Source organism: Camelus bactrianus, chromosome 9 (assembly GCF_048773025.1).
Source record: "Camelus bactrianus isolate YW-2024 breed Bactrian camel chromosome 9, ASM4877302v1, whole genome shotgun sequence".
Classification (NCBI taxonomy): domain Eukaryota; kingdom Metazoa; phylum Chordata; class Mammalia; order Artiodactyla; family Camelidae; genus Camelus; species Camelus bactrianus.
The window spans coordinates 9,294,582-9,319,596 of NC_133547.1; the positions used below are offsets into that span (position 1 = coordinate 9,294,582).

Below are 25,015 nucleotides of genomic sequence, written 5' to 3' on the forward strand. Positions count from 1 at the left end.
GAGGGAGGGGCGGGGCTTGAAGGTCGAAATAGCGGAGCGGAAGGAGAGCCTGGAGACTTTGTAAGTTGGAACTGTGGGTGTTTCTGAAGCGGAGAAGAGACGAGATCCCCCCCAAGGCTCAAAAACTTATCTTTATTGGGAAGACTCTGAACAAACAACCTACCCCCCACTTTCAGACCTGGGGAAGGAGGGGTGAGGATCTGCAACCTCCTCCCATATGTACACTTCAGAATCCGCCTAGAGAAGGTGCCCCCACTTGTGGGCGCTGAGGCAGCTTTAAGAAGCTAGTGCAAAGGAGCCAAGCCCCTTTTCCTCTCCAGACTCAGTTTTCTTATTTGTAAAATGGGCTCGGGGAAACCGATGCTACGGAGTTTCACGCCACCGCTGAAGATGTCCGATTCCGAAGGATGAGGACGTCGGAAGACTAACCAAAGGCAGCACAAAGGGGACGGGGGTGCTGGACATCCTGGTTGGGTTCGCAAGGCCCCTTCCACCTCCTTGCCCACCCAGCGCCTCTCCTCCAGCGCCGCGGGGGCTACGTGGCCTCAGGCCCCGGGGACAGAAGGCCGCCGCCAAAGCCCGCCTCGCGGTACTGGTTGGGGAACATGTTGCTGCCCACGAGGCTGGCAGTGCCTCCATCCCCGGGGCCTGGGGCCTGGTACGAGTCCAGCGTCAGCGGCTCGGGGCCGGGGGCCTCCCCGACCGCGGCTCCTGCACCCCCGTTGCCCGCGACAGCGGTGGTGAGTGGCGGTGCTGGGGGCAGCATGTCCAGCATGGTGAAGAGTGTGGGGGCAGCGGGGTCGTAGGCAAAGCCATCGTCCAAGAGGTCTGGCCCGCCGGGGGGCTCCAAGCCGGGGAGGGACACGGTGCCCGGGAAGAAATCTGTGTCTGGCAACAGCGCTGACGGCGGGAGGAACGGTCCTGCAGGGATGAGGAGAAAGATGGAAGTGTGGTGGGCTTTAGGGTCAACCTCCGGCCAGGTCCTAATTCAAACGCCCCGTCTGGTGCTAAATGCATTATCTGTGTGGCCTCCTTAAATGTCACGGAGAAACTCTGAGTAGGGACTATCACCATTCTTATTTTTTTGTTGTTGTTACAATAATTTTTTAAATTGAGGTATAGCTGATGTACAGTGTTATGTTTCAGGTGTATAACATCGTGATTCACAATTTTTAAATGTTATACTCCATTTATAGTTATTATCAAATATTAGCTATATTCCTCGTACAATATATCCTTGTAGCTATTTTATACCTGATAGTTTGTACCTCTTAATCCCCTACCCCTGTGTTGCCCCTCCCCCCTTCCCTCTCCCACTGGTAACTACTAGTTTGTTCTGTGAGTCTGTTTCTTTTTTGTGATATTCACTAATTTGTCGTATTTTTTTAGGTTCCACACATAAGCGATATCATACAGTGTTTATCTTTCTCCATCTGATTTATTTCACTAAGCATAATACCCTCCAACTCCATCCATGTTGCAAAAGGCAAAATTTCATTTTTTACAGCTGAGTAGTATTCTATTGTTTATATATACCACATCTTTATCCATTCATTTGTTGATGGACACTTAGTTTGCTTCCATATCCTGGCTATTTTAAATAATGCTGCTATGAACATTGGGATGCATGTATCTTTTCAAATTAGTGTCTTCTTTTTTTTTTTGGTTATATACCCAGGAGTGTAATTGCTGGGTCATATGGTATTTGCAAACAATATCATGATAAGGGGTTAATATCCAAAATATATAAACAGCTCATACAACTAAACATCAAAAAAAAAAAAACCCAATTGAAAAATGGGGAAAAGAACTGAATAGACATTTTTCGGAAGAAGACATACAGATGGCCAACAGGCACTAGAAAAGATGCTCAATATCATTAATCATCAGTAAAATGCAAATTGAAACCACAGTGAGATACCACCTCACACCTGTCAGAATGGCTATCATCAAAAAGACACAAATAATAAATAACATGTTGGTGAGGATGTGGAGAAAAGGGAATCCCCATATGCTGTTGGTGGGAGTGTAAATGTATTGATGCAGCCACTGTGGAAAGCAGTATGGAGATTCCTCAAAAAAATATAGAATCATTCTCATTTAATAAGCAAACAGGCAAAATAATTTGCAGTCAACGGGTGAGCTGTGCAACCAGAGATGAAATCATGCTCCTGCAATGCTAGGGAGTTTATCCCCAAGAATGAGGAAGAAGAGGAGGCCCCAGAGCCCCCCAGAATATAGAGACAACCCCAAAAGTGAAATCTCCGTGCCATGGGAGACCCAAGTGAGAAGTCACCAGTCCCAAAATTGTAAGATAACGTAAGTGTTATTATGGGAGATTTTCTTTTTGAGAGAAGACAAACCTCACCAGCAAAGGCTGATTACAGTTGTTGCAGAGACACAGTGCTGCTGGGGCTCAAATTTCCCAGCCTCCTTTGCAGCTTAATGTGGTCATGTGACTTAAGTTTTGCTGGCTGAAATGTGGCAATGATGGCTGGAGCTGCAGCAGCCACCTTGGAACATGAGGTGGAAACTGTGAGTTGAAAATGGCAGGAGCTTGGGTCTCTGATGATCATGCAGCCACCAAACCGTCCCTGGACCACCTACCACTGGACTCTGTTTATGTGAGAGGAGAAATAATATTCTATCCTATTGAAGTCTGTTACTTTGGGTTTTGCTGTGAAGGCAATTAAACATGATCATAACAAATGCAGGTGGCATTCCTGGTTTCTGGCAAGTTCTTTACATCTGGGCACAACTCTATGCCAGCCACTGTGCTAATAAATAATTGTGTGATGTGACCTCATTAAATTCTGGAAAGGATCCTAAGAGGTAGGTCTCCATCTGAAAGTTAAGTGAACTGAGGCCCAAAGAAATCACACAGTGGCTAAATTGTAGCCTCAGAATTCAAACCCAGTCTGATTCCAGAGGCCATGCACCTAATCATTACACTACAGAGCCAGGGCTGATCTGGCAGAAGGATGAGAGAGGGGGACTTTAGACACCGGTAAATTGGGGTGACGGAGCAGGTGGATGAATGTCAGGTGGCTGATGAGGAGGGGCTTCAGGGGGTTGAAGGATTGGGGGCTGAAGTTTGGTGAAATGGACTAGGATTGAGGGTTTCTAGGGGCAGAGCTGTTGGGCATTGGTTACCAGTTGCAGAGGGTTAAGGGGACAACAGGGGGTACTTGAAACCTCCAGGGTGGGACTGGCTGGAGTGGTCTGGGCTCGGCAGACTCTGAGTGGCTGGTGGCTGGCTAGGAGCTGGATACCATGGGGTAGCTGGAGTGTTGGGGACAGCATTCTCAGAGCTAGTGGTCAGCAAGTGGGGAGGCTTTGGATAGCAGCCAGATAGGGGTGGAACTGGAGGCTGGCATGCAAGTTGAGAGGAAAGCAGGGGTACAACAGGCCAGACGGTGACAGTTCAAGGCTGGCTCTGACGACCACCTCCATTTATCCACCGTCTACTCCCTGCAACCCGTTTCACATCCATCACCACTAATCTAAACCTACACCCTGGTGCAACTCCTTGCCCTACCACAGACTGTGTGACTTTGGGCAAGAGACTTCACCTCTCTGGGCCTCAGATTTTTCACCAGTAAAATGGGGGTGGGGCTGCGGGGGATAACAACACCCACCTTGGGGGGGTGATTGCACAGATGAAGTTAGTAAGCACACACAAAGCAGTTATGTGCTCATTATATAGTGTCTGGAAAAATAAATATATTAAATTGTAAAAGGCCAGTGAAGAGGTGTGGGCTGATACTTTTCAGAGGAGCCCTGAGGCTCTTAGAGGTGGAGCAACTTGGTGAAGGTCACAGCAAGTAAATGGCCTGGTGCCTCGGAACAGTATCCAGAACCGCTATTCTTTCCACTTCACATTGCTGGCTAAGTGGTAAGTCACTGGCCGTGTGGGAGCTCTTAGGGGCCAGAAGAGGCCAGAAAAAAAGGGCTGCAGCCCACCCTCAGCCCACCTCAGGGGCTGGGCTTGCCCTGAGTCAGGACCCACCTGAGCCGTGGCTGGGCAGAAAGTGATCCAGGAAGGCCGGCTTTTTCCTCCGCCGTTTACTCTCGATGCCATGGGGGTCTGAGGGAAAGGAGAGATGAGAACCCCTGGACCCCATAGCCCCACCACTCCTTCCCAGCCTAGGGTAGGGCAGGAAGATGAGATCAGTCACCCCCTCCTAGGGACCTAGAGAGGGATGTGGAAAGGGGCTGATGGGACGCACCAGAGCTATTCAGCTCCCCAAGGACGTCAGGCATCCCGCGCTTCCGCTTCTTGTCTACGCCGTAGCTGTCTGTTCAGGAGATACCAGGGGCATACAAAGTAATCCATTACAAATAAGAAATTAATTAAGAATTCATTCTAGAGACCACTTAGGAAGTTGCTGAGCTGTTCTGGTTCTTGCCCAACCAAGGCAAATAGATGTCTACATCATAATCAGAACAAAACTCAAATCCACTTCTAGCTACTCTGGCCTCTTTGTTGTTCCTGAAGCATCCCAGGCACAATCCTACCTCAGGGCCTTTGCACTTGCTGCTTCACTTCTTACCAGTTTCCTGGAGAACTGCTTAGTTATCCTCCCATCCTCAGGTCAGCTGTCCCCTCCTCCAGGAAGCCCTCCTTGATACCTAAGGCAGGGTCAGTCGCCCCACTCTGGGCAATTGGAGTCCCCTAAGTAATTCCATCCCAGTCTTTTCTACTCTGGTTGTCACTGTATGGGAACAAATGTTCCCCCCTGCATAAGACTATGAGCTCATGAGGGCAGGGCTGGGGCAATCTCAGTCACTGCTGTGTCCCCAGCACCACCCAGGAGAGGGCCAGGCAGCGGCAGGCATGCTGAAGGGAGGAATGATTAAATACACCCAAAATACCATGAGATGGATACTATTACTACCCCTATTTTGCACAGGAGGAGACTGGGACTCAGAGAGGCCAAGGTCACACAGCCAGTAGGCAGCAGACCAGGATTTGAACCCCAGGCTGTGTAACTCTGACCCTGCATTCCACTTCTGCCTCTTCCCCTTTCCTCTTTGGGTGACCCCAAGCAAGGCCAAAGACCTGGTTTCTAGGGTGATGGGTCACCCTGGTTTGCCGTGGTTACCATGGTCCCGAGGCAGGTAGGTGAAGGGCAGAGGCTCACTGCAGACCCCATCAGTAAGCCGCTGTAGGAAGACGTTCACCGTCACAGGTTCAACAATCTCCAGGTCCTCGTAGGGCGGTGTCTTGAACACAATGGCAATCTGGCGGTGCACGTCAGCCTGGGAGAAGTCAGCCCGGCCTTCCCAGGAGGCTCTGCTGAACACCACTGATATATCCTCTGGCAGGAAAGTGGGGACATCAGCTGAGCCAGGGACACTGGTCCACCAGGGCCCCAACTCACTCAGCCTTCCCCCATATCAACATCAATATTCCTAAGACTAAAACTAATCACAGTGGCAGCTAACTTTCTGTTAGCACCTACTGTGTGCCAGTCACTAAGTATTTTAGATATTTATTTAGATATTTAATTTCATCTAATCCTTTAACCTGAAAGGCAGGTAGTATTAATATTTCCACCATGTCGGGGCCCCTAAGACCACCATCAGATTCAGTGATTCACTAAGGGGACTCATAGGACTCAGCAATATAGTCATACTCATGGTTATAATGTATTATGGCAAAAATATAAAGGAGGGAGGGGATAGCTCAGTGGTAGAGTACATGCCTTGCATGCACAAGGTCCTGGGTTCAATTCCCAGTACTTCTGATAAATAAATAAACAAACAAACAAACCTAATTACCTCCCCAAAAAAACAAAAACAGCAAAAATACAGAAGCATACTCAGTAAAGGGGAAAGGTGCCTGGAGCGAAGTCCAAAGGAAATGAGGTGTCAGCTTCCAAGAGTCCTCCACAGTGGAGTCACAAAGGACATGCTAATTGCACCCCCTGCCCCCACCCCCCAGTTGACAACACACATGAAATGCTTCTATCAGGGAAGCTCATTAGAGACTCACTGCCCAGGGTTTTTACTGGGAGCTGCTCATGTTGGCACCCTCCGACTGACACATATCCAAATTCCAGACTCCCAGAAGGAAAGCAGGTGAGCCACACAAACCACATTGTTTGCACAGTTTAGGCAGAGCAAGCCACTCTTTAATAGTCAGGGAATGGTAGGAACCCTCCCAAAATCCAAGTTCCCGTAAGCCAGCCAAGGGTCAACCTCATAAGTTGGCCTATCAAAGGATAACAGTCTCAGATCTGCTATATTAACTCTTTCCTATACATTCACTTTATTGATGGGGAAACCGAGGCTTGGAGGGTTTAAGAGACTTACCCAAGGTCACACAACTGGTAGCAGAATAGTCATGATTCAGTATGCTACTTTGCCTGCTATCTCTTTTTCTTGTCTTATTGCATTGCCTCTCATCACACTAACTCCATATACTGAGACTTTATATGTGTTGGACACACACAGATTGCCTCTAACACACACAATCCTATAGAAAAACTACGTTTAGGAAGCCCATTATATAGAGGAGAAAGCAAAGCACAAAGAGATAAAGTCACTTGTCCAAGGTCACATAGTCAGCAAGTTGGGAATCCAGGCAGGCTAGAGCTCTACACCACTAGCTCCTAGGGCTTGGCGAAGTGACCTTTTATTTCTGGACCTAGTTTCCTCACCTTAAAGAGGGAAAGTAGTAGTACTCACCTCACAGGAGTTGTTGGGACGATTAAGTGAGTCACTCCAAGAAAAGGCTTAGAAGAGGGCTTAACATAAAAGGTGCTTAGTCCATGTTAAGTATGATGGATTCTATTGGTATTATGCAAAATACTAGCTCCAGGTCTGGCACTCAGAAAATCCTCAGTAAATGCTGACTCCTGGTAGTGTAGTTCTTGGGTAGTTGAGATCGCATCTCATCCTAACCCCAGCTCATTTTAGGGATGAGGAAACAGAGGCTCCGGGTAGTGAAGTCACCTGCCCGAGATCAGCCAGTGAGTGAATGATGGAATAGGACTCACATTCCCTGCCCTGACCCCCATTCCCAGGATCCTAACAATCTCCTCGGCATTCCTCAGTCCTCAGGCCAAATATCACCTCTTTTAGAAAGCCTTCCCAGATGTCTGGACCATGTCTGGTCTTCCTGTTTTTCAATCTCTGTTCTTCGTCTTCTTCCCTCTTAGTACTACCCAGGTTTGTAATTTGTATTTCCCTACTTCCCACTGAACTGAGAGCCCCGTGAGGGCAGAGCTTGGGCCTGTACCTGTCACTGCTGTGTCCCAACACTGCCTAGCACAGAGCCTGGCACAGATGAGCCACCCATTAACAATTTGCTCTTTCATTCAAAATTTTATAAGAACCTCCCACTCCTGGGTACATAACCAAAAGAATTGAAGACAGACGTTCAAACAAAAACTTTGTTCATAACACGAATGTTCATAACAACACTATTCATTTGCGGAAATACCGCAAATGCCCATCAAATGATGGATGAATGGGTAAACAAAATGAAATCTATCCATACAATGGAATATTAGCCATAAAAAGGAATGAAGCGCTAATAACAGGCTACACATAGATGAATTTTCATAACATTATGCTAGGTAAAAGAACCCAGACACAAAAGACCACATATTGTAAGATTCTATTTGTATAAAATGTCCAGAATAGGCAAATCCATAGAGACAGAAAATAGATTAGTGTTTGCCAGAGGCTGGAAGAGAGGGGAATAGGGAGTGACTGCTTAACAGGTATGGGGTTCATTTTTGGGGCGATGGAATGTTCTGGAGCTAGATAGCAGTGGTGGCACAACAGCGTGAATGTATTAGATGCCGCTGAATTGTGTACACTTTAAAATGGTTAAAATTTTTTTGTTTTGTTTTAAGAGTGAAACTTGTGGCAAAAAAAAAAAAAAAAAGAATTACTGAAAAAACTTTTTCCTGAGAACCTCATGTGTGCTTGGCCCTAGACTGGGTGGTTCTGGGGACACAGTTGCTCACCAGGATATCCTCAGGTCCTGCCCTTACAACCCAGTGGCAGGGGCCGGGGGTGGGGTAGAGATAGATGTTAACTATATAACCATAGAATCTGAGAAAAGATTGTGGGGAGGATTCATGAGGCTGTGGCAGGTTGTCCTACTCTCCTCCCCTCTCTCTGCCCTCCTGCCCCACTGGCCTTGGTGTTCTTCCAACAGCTAGACCAGCTCCTACCTCAGGGCCTTTGCACCTGCTGTTCCCTTTGCTGGAACACTCTTCCTCACATGGCCACACAGACTCTTCATGGTTCCAATAGTACCTCCTAAAAGCATCCTCTCTGGCCCCTCTAAGTAAAATTGTGCCCCACAACCCCTCTAGCCATTCCTTTCTATCCTGTTTCTCAGTATTATTTATCTCCAAATACCACTTTTTCACCATCTTCCTGAATTTTTTTCAACTCTCTTTATTTCTTACTTTTCCTCCCAGAAGAATGATTATGAGCACAGACCACCTGGATTCAAATCCTGTCTCTACCTGCCTAGCCATGTGACCTTGAGCAAGTTCCTTAACTTTTCTGTGCCTCAGTTTCCTCATCTGTAAAAGGGAATAATAGAATCTACCTCACAGAACTCTTAGGCAAAGAGATGATTGAATAAATGATGTACACAAAGTGCTTATGACAGAGTCTGTCATGTATTAGGAGCAAGCTAAATGTCAGCTTTTCTGTTGGTGGTGATGTTATTTATAAAAGAATCACATGATAGAATACGCAAAGGACAGAGAAAAATATATACAATAAAGGGAAAGCTCTCCTCAGCCAGGCAGTCTTGGGTGGGTTTTTATTTTAAGCCCTATTTGAGGAAGGGACATTTGAGCAGATGTGAATCAAGTGGAAATGTCCCTTGTTTTCTTCATCTGTAGCTCCTATTACAACTGTCATAAAGCATTTATTTATGCAACTCCACGATTTTAATATCAGTCTCCTGGAGCTCCTGATGGCAAGGGCTGCCCGGCACCCAGCATGAGCCTCCTTCTTTGTTCGTGAATGAGCAAGTGGGTGAGTGAGTGAGTGAGTGACTCAGTGAGTGAATGAATCAATCAGCTGTTTCTGACTCCAAAATAGGAGTTCTGGGCCCTTCCACTCCGCTGCCCAGGTTAGCCAGCTCTTCCTCATCCTCTCACCCTTCTGGGCTCCCCGGCTACCCCTATGAGCCACCAGACCCCACTCCACCCCCTCGCTGCCCCAGGCCCCTCACCTTTCTGCACCTTGTCACACAGCAGGTAGAGCTCCTCGCCTCCTGTGCACGGCCCGCTCTCCTTGTTGATTCGGCAAATCCGCAGCTCTGATGTGTTTGTGGACTCTGGGACAAAGGAGAGGAAGGAATATATTAAAAAAAAACAAGGATTCCGTCATCAAACCCTTACCAGGTACCCCATGGGTTCCCACCCAGGACCACAGAGAGATGGGAAACAGAGAAGCCAGGTTGCCTGATCCTTCTGGAACCCGTGGTCCAAGTGGAAGAGGAGATGCCAAGGCACGAGAGGTTAATGGACAATCACAAGTCCTCTGTGCTGAGATCTGGCGAATGTCTGGCCAAAAGGGAGATGCTCAGACCTCAGGGAGGGGTTGGTGGGGTCAGGACTCAGAGATGATTCTTAGATGAGGGCTAACAGGCCTGAAACTTGTAATGGACACACGTTGTTTTGCCTGTCTAGTGGTCCTGGCCCTTCTGTTAACAGCCCTACAACCTTCCTTCAGCAGACCACCCCCCACCTCAGTTGTGGGGATTGGGTAGGGCTGAGCCCACTCCCAGCTCAGCAGTGATCACGTGCCCTAGACCTGACCAATCAGAGCATTGCCTCCTTCAGGCCATAGCTGATTGGTCAGAGAGGAGCACATGACTAAAACCAAGCCAATGAGAGACAGCCCTGGGACTCTGAGCCAAAATACTGCATAAGAGAATTTCTCTTTGGGAGTGGGGGAGAAGTATCAAGCTGGTAGAATGTAAGACTAGAGCTGCATACAGTTATTTTGCCCCCACATGAGAGGACCCTCCCCAAAATGACTCTAACATGAAGGAAGCATAGCTGAGAGACAGAAAAAGACAGATCTCTGATGACATCACTTAGAACCTGGATGCAGCCAGACCTGAAGATCTGTTGACACCTCTGGATATTTTTAGTTAATGGAACAAACAAATTCTTAAAAATTTTCCTTATTTGAGTTGCAATTCTATTTCTCACATCCATAAAAGCCCTGATTAAATTAATATTCCTCCCCATTCTGATGCTTATGGCAGTCACTGCAGGCTGGCTAAAATCTAACAGCCATTCCCAATCCCCTCTTCTATGCCTGTACCCCTCTACAGAGGATGAAAATTTGCTTTCCCAGATTCTTCTGCAACAAGAGGTGGCCATGGGCCCAAGTTCTGGCCAACAAGACATAAGTAGACATCTACCAGAGTGATTCTGAGGAATATATTATTTTCTCTATAAAAGAGAGAGATACCCATGCTGCCTCTTCTCAAGGGCTGCCTAGTATAGTTGTACTGGTTGTGCATTCTCCAACACTAGAAGGCCCTGTTTCCACAGGCTACATAGTAAATGTTGACCCCTAGAATTGGGTAGTATACAGCCTGCACATCATACAGGGCAACACTGCCGTCATGCCCTGAACACACACGTGATGTCTGGAGCTGTGGCAGACTGCTCATGACCATGAGGGAAAAGCCAAGAGAATCACAGAGCTGCTGAACAAATGCCCTGATAGAACTGAGCAGCTGAATTCATAGGAACAGACTTAATAACTGAGACCAAAAAAAAAAAAAAAACCTCCCTGTTTATTTGTTCATGCCATTGTACATGGGGCTTTCCGGTACCTGTGGCCAAGAATAATCCTAATGGATATAGCACCCTCGACTCACTCTTGTCATAGACGGGCTCAGAGAGCACAGGGTCCATCCTGCGCATCTGTCCTTGCTGGTCCCTATATGAGGCCTGGAAGCAGATCCTCACGACATTCATGTCCACCTCCTGATGGTTCTTTAGGGACCCAGCTGTGGGAGAGATGTGGGAACACTGAGCATGGGGGCTGAAGACCATGGCTGGGGAACTGGCAGACAGGGAAGGGATGGGGCTGGGGAGATGGCGGATACTGGAGAAGGTGAGGGGACAGGGCTGGCAGAGGGCGAGGGGCTGGGGGAACAGGATGACCAAGCTAGGCATGGGGACTCACCATTGTAGGGGTCGATGCCTAGCTGAATCTTCCGCTCAATGGCAGCTTCGATCTCCTTCTTCCTCACACACTGGATGCCCAGGTTGTTAAAGCTGAGTCGGGGGAGGAGGGGTAGAGGGAGGGACTCCTGAGGGGGCAGGTGTAGCCTGAACCCACAGGCAGGCTCCAGCAGAAGCTGCCATGGGGCTCAGGGTCTCAGATGCTGAAGCACCCCAGGCCCAGGGGTCCCAGCAGGGGGAGAGGATTGGGGTGTGGAGAACTCTTAGGAGAACCTGGAAGCACGCCATATCTCTACCACATAAAAACACTGGCTCACCTCATTTATAACAAGAAAAGAACAAATTAAACATCACTGTGATGCCAATTTTTTTTAAGCTCATTGAAACAGCAAAGATCAAAATGTTTGATAATACCCTCTGCTGGTGAGGTTGTGGGGAATTAGGCGCTTTCCCTCCTGGCTGGCAGGACTGTAAACTGCTCTAGCAATCACATATTGGGGGACAATATGGCGGTACTCATTCATCCTACCAATATTTTCTGAACACCTACTGTGTGCCAGGCGCCAGGGGATACAGCAGGGAACAAAAGAGACAGAATCTCTGCTCTCATGGAGCTGACATTTTCCTTAAGTTTATAACCCATGAAGAGTATAAATGCACAGACTTGAGGGCCAGCAATTTCATTTGTAGGAATTTATCCTAGAGAAAAAATGACATATATATATATGAGAATCCATTCATGGCAGCACAGTTAGTAACAGAGCAACAAGAGATTGGAACCATTGTGGGTGCCCATTAATAGGGACTTATTCAATTAACTGTGTAGATCCATATACTGGAATACTATGCAGCCCATAAAAAGGATAGGACAGCTCTAAATGTACTGATAGGCATGATCTCTAAGATGTACTGGAACATAAAAACAAGGTGCAAATGTCGGCTACCACTTATTAGGGGAGAAAAAAAATATATGCATGGCATATCTTTAGTTGCCTCCAGGACAGGGCACTGTGCTGAAAGACCAAAGATGGAAGGAAATTTATTTTTCACTGCACATCCTTTCTCAACCTTTCAATTTTTTTTAATGGAGGTACTGGGGATTGAACCCAGGACTTCGTGTATGAAAGCATGTGCTCTACCACTGAAATACACCCTCCCCCCTTAATGTTTTAACTTATCAACAACATATAAATTAAAAGCAAAACAAGGAATGGGCCTAGCAGTTAAGGAATGGACCTCTGCCATTGGCCACCTGGGCTCCTTCACCTGTCTGAGCCTCAGTTTCCTCCTCTACAAAATGAGGATAAATACAATACATGTGAATAATGTGTGTGTGTGGCAGGGTTCCAGGCCTAGGTAAGACCCTCCACCCGCCCTAGACCTCAGTTTCCCCGGAAATGCAGTGGGGACAATCTGGCTAAGCTGCCCACTTCCTTGCCCTAAGGTTTTCCGGGGTGATCTTCAGCCCCTCCAAATTTCCATGATGAAGGGTGAAGGGTCGGGGTCGGGGTCGGGGGTGGGTACCTGTGCCGGGGGCTGACGTGAGGCCGGAGCCGCACCCTGCAGACACCATCGGTGCAATCTTTCCCCACGAGGCTGTGGGGGTGAACTCGATGAGGCCAATCCTTCCACACCAGGCACGCGGTCACCTCCACCTCCCGCAGCCCTCCACAATCCCGGAGCTGCAGGAAGACAGGGGCTCTTGGGGTCCCATTGCAGACACCTGCACCCATCTAAACTCCCTGGGGCCTCCCTGGTAGCTCCCCACCCCCTCCCGCTGGATGATGGAAGAGTGTTTAAGACCCTTTGGAGATCCTGAACCAGAAGCTTCCAACATGGGGGCCTCCTAGCATGATAGCTGCCCCAAAGATGTGCTTTCTTTGGTCATTCAACTTAAAAAAAAGTTGGATCTCCAAGTATGAGCCACAGATAACATACTAATGACAAGGGGAGAGAGGTACCTTTACAGGGGAAAGACCTGTAGACACCACCTTAACTAAGTGACCAAGGTCAGCATCACCAATATGGGGCCAAAATAACATAGGCATCCCCTGACGGGAAGCGCTGGCGGGGACACATCACTTCTCTGATGGCCCCTCCAGAAGTGCATCTAATCATGAGGAAACATTAGACAAGCCCAAACGTGGGTCATCAGTCAAAAATATCAGTGTTGTGGGGGGAGGGTATAGCTCAGTGGTAGAGTGTGTGCTTAGCATGCATGAGGTCCTGGGTTCAATCCCCAGCATCTCCACAAACAATAAATGAATGAATAAACCTAATTACCTTCCCCCACCATAAACAAACAAACAAACAAACAAACAAATAAATAAATAAATGATTTTTTTCCCCAAAATGAAAAGTTGGGGAAATTTTGGAGCCTACATTTAAAAAGTACGAGATACCACATTATTCCAGATTTCCAGATTCTCTTTTTCAAAAAGGAAGTTATAGCAATGGGGGCTGGAATTCTACCCAGCAGCCACATGGGGCAGCAGATAGACTCCAGCCCCGTTAGATGGGGCCCAGACCCACTGGGCCACTTGGCTTTCCTAGGTCACCCGCATGGCCCTGCTGGCACCGAAGGACCACTAAAGCCTGCTCTGAATCTGTAAAGCTCATGCCTATAGAAGACAATGAACAGGTGTGGCTCAGTGGGAGACTACTGCCCTCTAGGGGGCATCTGAGATACTGGGGGATGATTTTGGTTGACTCCGCATTGGAGACCCACAGCAGGCAGTACACAGGGCCAGAGATGCTACACAGGACAGTCCTACACAAGTCCTGCAAGAATTCTGAATGTCCTGCCAACATGCACGTCAGTGACAAACCTGTTTTAAATGGTCAGAACCCAGAACCTCTCCTGTTTTACATATATAGTATTTTCCCCATAACTTTCAAATACACTGAATTTTCCAGGACTGCCATCACCGTGTTAATTGAAAGAAGACTGGATTTCATTTAGACTGAGAATTGTTCACCACTTTGGAAAATCCTGTCATCAACGGCCACCCTGGATGTGTGTCACTCAAGTGGCCAAGTCCACCAGGCTGGCTCAGGCTGCATTCATGGCTGCTGTAGTAATGAGGTCAAAAGCAACCACTACTTTGTTTATGTTTCCCTGGGGCTATGCCTGAGCATTTACATCCTGAAATAAATGTCCTTATATATACTGTACAATTTTCCTTTTATTTCTCCTTGACACTGAAGGTAGGGCATTATGGATTTGGGGGATGGTTATGAGCAGAGGTAGGTAATATTGAGTCAGACAGGGTTAAAACCAGCTCCCTGCTATAATATTCAAAGATTCTGAAAAGCTCCGGGTCAACAGTCTCAGGAGTCATGAAGACTGCAAGGCTGAAAGCTTTTGCTCTTAGAGATGTCACACGAGATCGTGGATAAAACATTAGGCCCTAGAGTTAAGTCAAACCTTGTACCAAATCCAGGCTCTACCACTGGCCATCTGCATGATAAACCTCTCTGGTCTCACCATCCTTATCTGTAAAATGGGTATTATTAAGTACCTGGCACACAGGAGCACTTAGTAAATGGTAGTAATTACTAGAATAAGTTTGCTGTGTACCCCTGCACAAGTAACTTGTGAGCCTCTCTGAGCCTCAGTTTTCTCCTTTAAAAGATGAGGATAAAAATACTAAATACAAATTGAGAGTCAGGCCACCCCCTATTGTTGGATGTTTGTTCCTCTAACTCTTTGAAATCAAAACCAACACAAAGCTAGACTAATTGCCTGGAAAGACCTACACATACAAAGTTGGGGAAAACACAGCCTCAAAGTATCACCCCACAGATAACTTACTAATTACAAAGAGAAAGCTGTACCTTTACAATGGAGGGACCTGGTGGTCACTACCTGTTACAGGCTAAACTGCACCCCCCAATTCATATGTGGAAGCCTAACCCTAGTACCTCAGCATGTGACTATATTTGGAGACAGAGCCTTTGAAAGAGGTGAATAAATTAAGAGGCCTTAGGGTGGGCCCTAATCCAATCTGCTTTGTCCTTATTAGAAAAAGTAATTTTCTTATAAAAAAGAAAAAGAAAAGTAAAGGTAATTTGGACACACAAAGAGACACCAGCACCAGAAGGCAGCCATCTACAAGCCGAGGAGAGAGGCCCCAGAGGGAACCAAGCCTGCCAATAGCTCGATTTCAGATTTCCAGCCTCCAGAGCTGTGAGACAACAAATTCCTGCGGTTCATGCCACCCAGTGTGATATTTTGTCATGGCAGCCAGAGCTGATTAATACACCACCTTAACCACAGGATCTGACTCAGCATCAGATCCTTGGACCGACTGCCGCCCCATGTGCCTTGATGTGAGACTGAGGAGGCCACAGCACCACCTCTGGGGTATTCCCTCCAAAACAAATAACTCGATCTAATCTGGAAACAGCCCATAAACCTGGAATGTAGGCCATTTTACAAAACACTTCACAGGACACCTTTCCTGTCTTCCACAGATGTCCATGTCCCAAAATGCAAAGACAGACTGAAGAACTAACCCAGGTCAAAGGACACTGAAGACGCTGTCTTCATCTATTCAGGCTGTATGGGGAAAATACCATGAACTGGGTGGTGTATAAGCAGCAGAAATGTATTTCTCACAGTTCCAGAGGCTAGAACTCCGAGATCAGAGCGCCAGCACAGTTGGGTTCCGGTGAGAGCCTCTTTCGGCTGCAGATCGTGTCACTGTGTCCTCACCTGGCAGAAGGGACAAGGGCACTCTCTGGGGTCTCTGTTATAAGGGCACTAATCCCAAAGGCCCCACCTCTTAACACCATCGCCTTGAGGGTTAGGATTTCAATATATGAACTGAGGGGGGACACGAACATTCAGACCACAGCAAGAACTGACAACAAAATGCAGCATGTGATCTTGAACCGGAAAATAAACTTGTGGACAAGAAAAACAATGGCTATAAAGGAAATCCAGGGACAGCTGGGATCGTTAGAATATGGACTTAATATAAGATAACATCCTTGCATGAATATTACATTTCTCGAGTGTACTAATGGTGTTGTGATTATATAGGTCCCACATTGTAGAAAAAAGTCCTGGTTCTCGAGAGATACACATTTTGGATGAAGTATCATATCTCCGACTCACTTTCACATCTCCCTCTATGAACGTCCACACAAAGACAGGGAGACAAAGCACATGCAGCAACAAATGTACGGGTGTTCATGGCATGATTCATGTCTATTTTACACAGGTTTAACATTTTTCCAAAAAAGTTGAGACATAACGTTAAAAAAATATCCCGTCAAACCGGAAAAAGACAAAATGCTTAAAGATAAATAAAGGGCTAAGAAATTGCCTCTCAGTGCAACCCAGTGATGAAATACACATTTCAAAGTAAATCATTCTTTTGACCAAAATATCCTGCTAACATGCTACTTCTGGCCACAGTGCCTGGAGCCAAATCCAGTAATGAGAACTACAGGCACCTGGCTGAGTGAGGGGTCCTGCATGCCAGAGCTGGGCCATCTCCCTGGTTTCCTCGCAGCATCCTGCGGGGGTGGGGGTGGCAGTGGTGGGAGTTTCATCCCCATTTTACAGATGATGAAACTGAGGCCAAGAGAAGCACTAGATTTTCCCCAATCCATACGGCTGGTAAGTGGCAGAGCCAGGACTCAAACCCAAGTCTTTCTGACCCTAAAATCCAGATGTGTTGGGGTAGGACAGGATTGCTCTGCTAATCACCCAAATAAAGCTCAGCGTAAAAATCCCATTGAGGGAGATTGAGGGAGAGGAGGGGGAAGCAGGAGATCTCACAGGAGGGAGCTGGGACCTGGGGTGGAGGGTCAGGGAAGGCATCCCTGAGGCAAGAACAGGAGGCAACCAGGCTGCAGGCAGGAGGAACAGCACAGGCAAACCCTGGCGGTGGGAAGTGGTGAGTGAGTGGGGCTGGGTGGGAACAGGCAGCCAGACCATGAAAGGTCTTAGAAGCCTAGGGAGGATCTTGGGGTTCCTCCTGAGGGTACTAGGGAGCCAAGGGAGGGTTCTGAGCAGGGGAGAGGAGCAGATATGTAATTTCACAGCACCCCTCTGGCTGTCTTGTCAGGGACTATCTAGAGGAGACTCGGAGCTGGTCACTACGGAGGAAACTGGAGGTCAGGGAGCAGCTGAGGCCGGGATCCAGGGCTAGTGGGATGGTGAGTACACAGCTCAAGTACCACGAACATTTGGGCAAAGACTCAGAAACACATGAAGCCTCCACATTGGAGAGGCACAAGGAACCAGGCCCCTCAGACATCAATGGGAGAGACAGTCCTGGGTGCAGCCCGGGTGGAAGGCAATGTAGCAATAACCATCAAATTACCTTTGCCCAGCAATTCCAACTCCACTTCCAGGAATTGCCTGAGTGACACACATGAACTGAGTCGTTCTCTACAGCCCTGCTTGTAATAGTGGGAGACAGGAAACAACCTAAACGGCCACCAATAGACTTGCACAGTATATTATCACACATTCACACAGCGAGGTGAGAAGATAAAGAGAATAAGACAGTAAGACAGCTTCAGTCACCCTGATGTGAGCTCAGCTCCAAGACATACTCTTAAAAAAATTTTGTTGTTAATGGAGTAGCGTACTAGGGACTGAACCCAGGACCTCCTGCATGCTGAGCATGCGCTCTACCACTGAACTCTACCCTCCCCTCAGGAACTCTAACCTTAAGGCCGCGCTTCTGAGCAAGGAGGCTACACCGCCTTTACAGCAATGATAATTTTGCTCAGTCCTGTAAAACTGGAAGAAGGCCTTTCTTTGCATGCCCTTTTTAACTTAAGACCAGGTGAGAGAGCATCATCCGCTCCAAGAGCAAAAGCGGTGGTAACAATCACCACAAAACAGGAAACACAAAAGATGAATGCGTGCGTGTGAATCTTGGAGTTGGGGAGGGCGCGAGCCCCACCGCCCCCGGCCCCGGCCCCTGCCCCGGGCCCCACCTCGATGGCGGGCAGCGTCTTGCTGGCCTCGGTGCTGCTCTCGCCGAGGATGCTGCCGGCCGAGCGGCCCTCGCACTCGTAGCGGAAGCGCATGCCGCGCTGCTTGGGCTGCTCGGTGATGACCAGGTGCGGCCGCGGCCCGGGGCCCGGGGCCGAGGGCACGAGCCGGCCCAGGGGGCAGCCCCAGGGCGGCGGCGTGGCCGGGGGCGGGGGCGCCGCGGGGCCCAGGGTGACGGTGCTCAGGGAGGCCGCCCCGCGAGACACCAGGCGCGGCAGCCCCTCACCCGGGCCCGGCTGCGCCCCTTCCAGGCCGAAGCCGTTCTCCTTGATGTACTCGTCGATGATCTCTGTGGGGGAAGCGAAAACGGGGGGGGTGATGCTGGACGGAAAAAAAAGACTTTTTACCCGCAGACTTGTGCTGCCCTCGCTTTCCCCCGTTCATTTATTTCTTCAAGACATATTTCTTGTTGGCCGAGGGCAGGGGCTTCAGCTCCGAACACAGAAAAGCCCCTGCCCTCCTTGCAAACAGCACCCGCCCCCCAGCATCCCCCAGTTCTTGAAGCCGGAGACCTGGGGAGTCGACTTGGTTTCTCCTTCCCCTGCACTCTCACGTCCATTCCCCTCCCAAATAGCTCCTGAATCCCTGCCTCCATCACCCCTCACCTGGATCAAGGTAGGGTAAAGTGACAGGTACCCCGCCTCCATCTTGCCCCATTTAATAACAACATGAATAATAGCTGCTCTGCCCGAGCCGTTCCTATCTCAAAAAGCAGCAGCAGCAGCATCCAGATGCTCAAGCTGGAAGGATGCATATCTTTGCCAGTTACTCATGACCCCGATCTGTGAACTTCTTCCGCATCTACCTCAAATATATATGCACATTCTGCTTCTCCTCACCCCCACTAATTCTACCCAGGTCCACCCTCCATCATTCCCCCTCTGAACCACTGCTCCCATTTCCCAACTCGCCTCTTCCAGTCTGTCTCCCAAACACAGCCAGAGGGAGCTGATGTCAGACGCTGTCCCCATCCACTCAGAAGCCTCCTGTGACTCCCATCTCCCTTACAGTCAAAGTCAAGGTCTGATCTACTGTGTCTTCCCCAGGCCATCTCTCCTTCTTTCCGTTTATTTCCTTCACAGCCCTCAGCCCAATCTAACATTAGCTTGTTCTTTATTCCTTTTCCGACTGTCTCCCCCACTAGAATATCAGCTCCCATAGGGCAGGGACTTTGATTCATGGCTGAATCCCCGGTGCCTAGAACAGTGCCTGGCATGCAGCAGGTGCTCAATATAATTCACTGAAGGAATGAACAATAGTCATAGTAACAGTAACACTAAAGACAGCTGACATATACTGAGTCTTCACTAAGTGTTAAGTGCTGCTAAGTACCTTGCGAGCACGTGACTTTGTTAACATAGCCCAACAGTCCCAGAAATTACACTGCGACCTCCTCCCCAACAAGGAAGGCCAAGATCCCCGTGTGAGCACTTGGATTCCTCACCCTCCCCACAAAACGGCCCTGTGATACTCACCCAATTCATCTGTGGAAGAAAGAGAAAGAAAAAGATGAGCTCCAGAAAGTGGTCAAGACTTTCATCTTTTAAGACAGATTCCCCAATCCCATCCCCTCCTGGAACCCTTCCCCCTTCCCCCTTCCTCCATCCTGGGAAATCCAGGGCTCCGACTCCTAGGGTGTCAAACTCCAACCCCCATCTCCCTCTCCTGGTCTCCCCTCCCTTCAGCTCCCAATATTGGGGTCCCAGGCTCAGGCTACCCCCAAAGGCCTTCCTAAAAACATTTAGACTGGGGATTATGAAGCACTGTGGGGAATCTAAGGAAAAGCCAATGGTCTTATCACCAGGGAGAAAAATGGATTCCCAGGATTCTAAACAAAATGTGGGGGTGTACCACTCCCTAAAGCCCATTCTAGACCCGGGAGGTCACTGGCTGGTGTCTGAAGATCCAAGGAGGCTGGTCCTCCACCTCCAAACAACCGTGTGCTCTGCATCCTGTGTCTGTCCCCCAGCACTGCCCACCCGGTATCCAAGATTCGTCCCTACTTCCTGAGTAGGGAGTAACCACAATGCTGGGGAAGCCCCTTATCACCTCAGGAAAGCTCAGTCCTGGAAGGGGCTGCGGAGGAACTGAAACCAACCTCCTGTCATTCCACAGACAAAGCATGGGTGAGCCCAGAGCAAGCAAGTAAGCCTTTGGGTCACACAGCAAGGGAGGGCAGGCCAGGGCCAGATGTCCCACCCAGGCTTGCCTGTGCTGGTCACTGGCCGTGGAGTGATCGCCAACCTGCCCTGCTGCCAGGCCTGTCCTCCTCCTCTGCTCTCAGGGAGTGGCTCCTGGCAGCCAGACCTTTGCTCCTTGAAAAGCACTTTTCCTGCACCCCTTATCTCATGCAATCTGTGAAGTCAGAGGAGGTGGGGGAGGACATCCCCATTTGGCAGATGGGGACACTGAAGCTAGGAGAGAGGAAGGGATATGCTGTAGATCTCCGGCAGGGCCAACTTCAAGTCACTTCAACTTGGAAAAACCTTCTCAGGCATCCATGCTGGATGACCTGTGGACCTAAAGATGAGTTCGACCTTGTCTGAACCCTCAAGGGGCTCCCAGGCTGTTGGGGGAAACTGAGGCAGGCGTGGCTGAAGCTTTGCACTGCCCCAGTTCAAATCCCGGTTCTGTTCCTTGCTAACTGTGTGGCCTTCAGCGCATTACTTAACCTCTTTTTGTGCCTTGGTTTCTTCATCTATAAAATGGACACAATAATAATGTCTGCCTCGTTGGGCTGTCGTGAAAATTAAATGAGCTAACATAAGAACCGCCATGATAGTGGGCAATAAATAAACGCTGGCTACTACTGGGTAAGGAGTTGAGAGACATTATTTTATGGACTTGGGGAAACTGCTTCCCCTCTCTAGGCCTCAGTTTATCTGTCTATAAAACGGGGAGGTTGGAAGACATGGTTTCACAGTGTGGAGTGTGGAGTCACACAGATGTTGGTTTGAATCTCAGGTGTCACTCCCTGTCTGTGAGGCCTTGGGCAAGTCGCCTAACCTCTCTGAGCCTCCTTTTGTAGAAAATGAGGTCTAATATATCTTAGGAATTAACATAAAGATTTAGGATCACTCTGGGAAATTGCTTAGCACAGGGTCTGACCACTTCAGGCCCTTCATTAAGCTTAGCTAACATTATTATTATCTAAAATCCTCTTTCAACCAGGAAGTGTTAGGGACTTCTCTTTATTCAAGGCTCAGCTTAAATAACAACCTGCCCTCCCCAACCTTTCACACAGACCTGCCATCATTCAAGGGCAGTCAGGATGGGCCACCCTGGAGCAGCTATATCTTTCCTGTCTCAGGGCCTTTGTATAGACTGGTCTCTGCTGAATACTCTTCCTTCAGTTCTTTGCATAGCTTCCTCCTCCTCTTTCAGGGCCCTGCTCAAATGTCACCTCCTAGATAGGTCTTCCCTGACTACTTTATCCAAGATAACCCCCAGAACCCCTACTCTAGTCACTCGCAGTTAGGTGCCTTAGTTTTATCATTTTCATTGCACTGATTAGGATTTTTAAATTTTTTAATTTATTTTTTGAGTTTATTTTTTTAATGGCGTTACTGGGGATTGAACCCAGGACCCCATGCATGCTAAGCACACACTCTTCCCCTGAGCTATACCCCAACTCGGATTAGGATTTGACATGACCTTACATTACAGTGATTCACATCTGTCTCCTGTAGACTATGAGCACCAGAGAGTAAGAAACATGTTTGCCCCATCCCCACTGTATACCCAGGGCCCCGTATGTGTCTGGCCTATCAGAACGAGGGAAATTTTCCCTCCCATACTATCTCAGTAGTTTTCCTATCCCCACCATGTTGTTAGATGTTACTGACCCCAAGATTTGTTCATCATATTTTATAATCTTACATTTTATTCATTGTGTACATATCTGCCTCCACATCTAGGTACGGAGCTCCATGAGCGCAGAGCCAGGGCTATCTCAGTCACCGCTGAGTCCTCAGCACTGCCCAGCACAGAGCCAGGTACGGAATAGGCACTCTTGAATATTTCTTGAATGGATAACATCAGAAATTACTCTCAATTGAAACCAAAGATCTAGGTCTCGGGTCAGAAAAGTCTCAGCCTTGTTCCTGCCCAGAACCAGTGATCGGCAGTGTCTGTTCCCAAAGCCATCTCCCACCTTTCACTATCTCCCAAACATGTAGACTTGTTAGAGAACCCACAGAGCCTCCTCCACAGCCAAGCCAGTACTTCCGGGGTCCATCCCAAGAGTCTACTTCCAGAGACAGGTTCAAAGCCAGCCCACTGGGGCCACTGGGTTTTCATGGCAACAAGACTCAATTCCTCCCTCCAAATCCCAGCAAATTTATGAGAGAGGATGTCAGCCTTGGGGCATGATTCTGCATTTCCTTGGGCAACACTGAATTTTGGATGGCACAGCAGGAGGGGCCTTAAAGACTCAACATCTCTTGGGAACTTGCAAGAAATGCAAACTCTCAAAGCCCATCCCAAACCTATTAAATCAGAAATTTGGGGGATGAGGCCCAAAAATCTGTTTTAACAGCTCTCAGGGTGACCTTGATAAACACAAAGGTTTGAGAACCACTCTTATAGAATAATAATAGTAATTATTATTATACCACTAACAGTTAACACTTACTGAGCCTTTACTGGGTGCCAGACACTGCTTTAAAAGTTTAACTGTATCAGCTCATTGAATCCTCTCAGTCTCCCTACAAGGGAGGTATTGATATTACACCCATCTTACAGATGAGGAAAACTGAGTCCCAGAGAGTGGAAGTGACTAGCAAACATTCACACAGTGAGGGGGTGGTGGCACCAGTATGTAATTATTACCCTCTGCACTACCATGGTGAATCTGTAAAGAGGACTGCTCTTAGAGAGTGAACAGGTGGTTAGCTTTCCTTGCTCAGCTCATTATCACCTAGGAGGTAGGGACATCTGGGGACCCCATCTCAACAGTCAGGGAGTGACACAGGCTGTCAGAGGAAAGCTGAGGTGGACCTCCACAAACCCCCCACACAAAGACGTGCACAATGCCACCTCCACAGGATTCCCCTGTGCCCTGTCCTGAGCGTGCAGATGGGCAGGAACTGTGGAGGGCTGCTCACCTGTGGTCCTGGAAACGGCGAGCGAGAGCGAGGAGAGGTCAGCGGACCCTGCAGGGAGGGAGGCATGCCTCAGGAGGTGACGGAGATATGGCGAGAGGCCCAGGGAATCTCCCAAGCCCCACCTTGTTCCTCTCCTGGCCCCGCCCCTCTGGATCAGGCCCCTCACCCTTATCGCCCGCACGGTCCAGCCTTAGTTCCTTTCTTAACAGGTTCCCTAGTTTTTGTCATTCACCTCGCTCTCCATCACACGCAGGCCCTGCTCCTTCTCTACCTTAAGAAGGTTGAGGAGGCCCTGGAGGAGCTCTTCTCAACCTCAGTTAGGAAACCCCCCACTCCTTTCCTTATTTCAGGGTCAGACCCTACCCCTTCACTTTTCCAGTGTCAAGCAGGTCCCCTTCTCCCTCTCAGACCCTGCCACTTCTCTCTTGAGGCAAGTCCCACCCCCTCTTTCTTCTCAGAGTCAGGCCCCGCCCTCCTTTTTTTCGGAACAGGCCCTCCCTCCTCTCTCTGCCAGAGTCAGGCCCCGCCCCTTCTCCCTCTCCGAGTGCGGCCGCGCCCCTTCTCTCCCTTAGACACCGCCTCTTTACTGAGTAGGAAGGACCTTGCTTCCTTCTTTGAATTAGGCCACGCCCCTTCTTGCTCTCACGATCAGGCCCCGCCCCTTTCTGTGAGTCAAGCCCCTCCTTTTTCTCACTCTCTAAGTTTGGCCACGCCTCATCCCTCAGGAGCATCTCCCCGCTCCTCCTTCTCCAAGTCAGGCCCCGCCCCTCTCCTCTCCGCGACGGGCCCCGCCCCCTTCTTTGCCTCAGGGTCAGGCCCCGCCCCCTTCTCACTCTATAGTGGGACACCTCTCTCTTACCGTGGGCCGGACTCGGTCACCATCCCCTGCCTCCTTCCTTCCTTTTAATATAGTGTCCCCAGAACCCTTACACACTCCCCTCAAACCCCTAGACTCCTGTAGGAACCCTCAGACTACACCGGGACCCTCAACTCTCGCATCTCCAGTCCCTCCCCAGATTCCTCTCCTGAACCCCGGCCCCGCTTACCCAAAGCCCCCAGCTCCGGCGCAGCGGACGATCTGGCGACGCGGCGACTCGGCATGGCCCGACCAGTGGGGACTGACGGCACGGAGGCCAGCTCAGACCAAAACACACACGCGGGTAGGCCGTGTGGCCAGGCGGCACAGTCCAGCGGACAATTGCGGGTCGGAAGAGCGGCGCAGGGGCTGGGGCCGCAGGCCGGGCTGGACGCGCGGCGCCCGGGGTTGCGGGGGGCGCGGGGCCGGGCCGGGAGGGCGGCGGGCGGGGGCGGGGCGGCGGAATTCCCCGGCGCTGCCGGCCTGCGCGCTCATTGGCCCGTACCCCGCCGTGACGTAACGCAAGGGGAACGGGAAAACCCCCACGCATCACGTGGTCGCGGGGGCGGGGCCGGCCGGGAAGAGGAGGCCGGGCGCACGGGAGGGGCCTGGCCGGCGACGCTGCCCATTGCTCTGGCCGAGACAACTGAGTCTCGCTTATGGCCCCTTACAACCTATCCATGGAGCAAGTAAGGAAACTGAGGCCTGCCCCCAACGTCTGCCTACGGGACTTGACCTGTTTCTCTGGCTGGAAGGGAAGCTTCGGGATCAGGAGGTTGCCAGGGCTCTATAACTGACGTTGATAATCTTTTTGAAACTTCCATGATCTCTCTACACCTCA

The 25,015-nt window shown here is 49.4% G+C and overlaps 1 protein-coding gene across 2 annotated transcripts; it reads right to left on the bottom strand.

The window, feature by feature from the left end:
• Positions 1 to 113: 113 nt before the first annotated feature.
• RELB (RELB proto-oncogene, NF-kB subunit) lies at positions 114 to 24,569 on the bottom strand. Of its 2 annotated transcripts, XM_074369444.1 has the most exons (12): positions 24,365 to 24,569; positions 23,319 to 23,366; positions 19,689 to 19,697; positions 18,156 to 18,502; positions 12,717 to 12,874; positions 11,194 to 11,285; positions 10,883 to 11,014; positions 9,215 to 9,319; positions 5,106 to 5,321; positions 4,230 to 4,298; positions 4,010 to 4,087; positions 114 to 921 (listed from the first exon to the last, which is right to left on the bottom strand). In XM_074369444.1, the coding sequence occupies exons 1-12, from the start codon at positions 24,417 to 24,419 to the stop codon at positions 536 to 538; spliced, it is 1,695 nt and encodes a 564-aa protein (XP_074225545.1). In that variant the 5' UTR covers positions 24,420 to 24,569; the 3' UTR covers positions 114 to 535. The 2 variants fall into 2 exon arrangements, with proteins under 2 accessions (XP_074225545.1, XP_074225546.1); XM_074369445.1 differs by lacking the exon at positions 19,689 to 19,697.
• Positions 24,570 to 25,015: the final 446 nt, after the last annotated feature.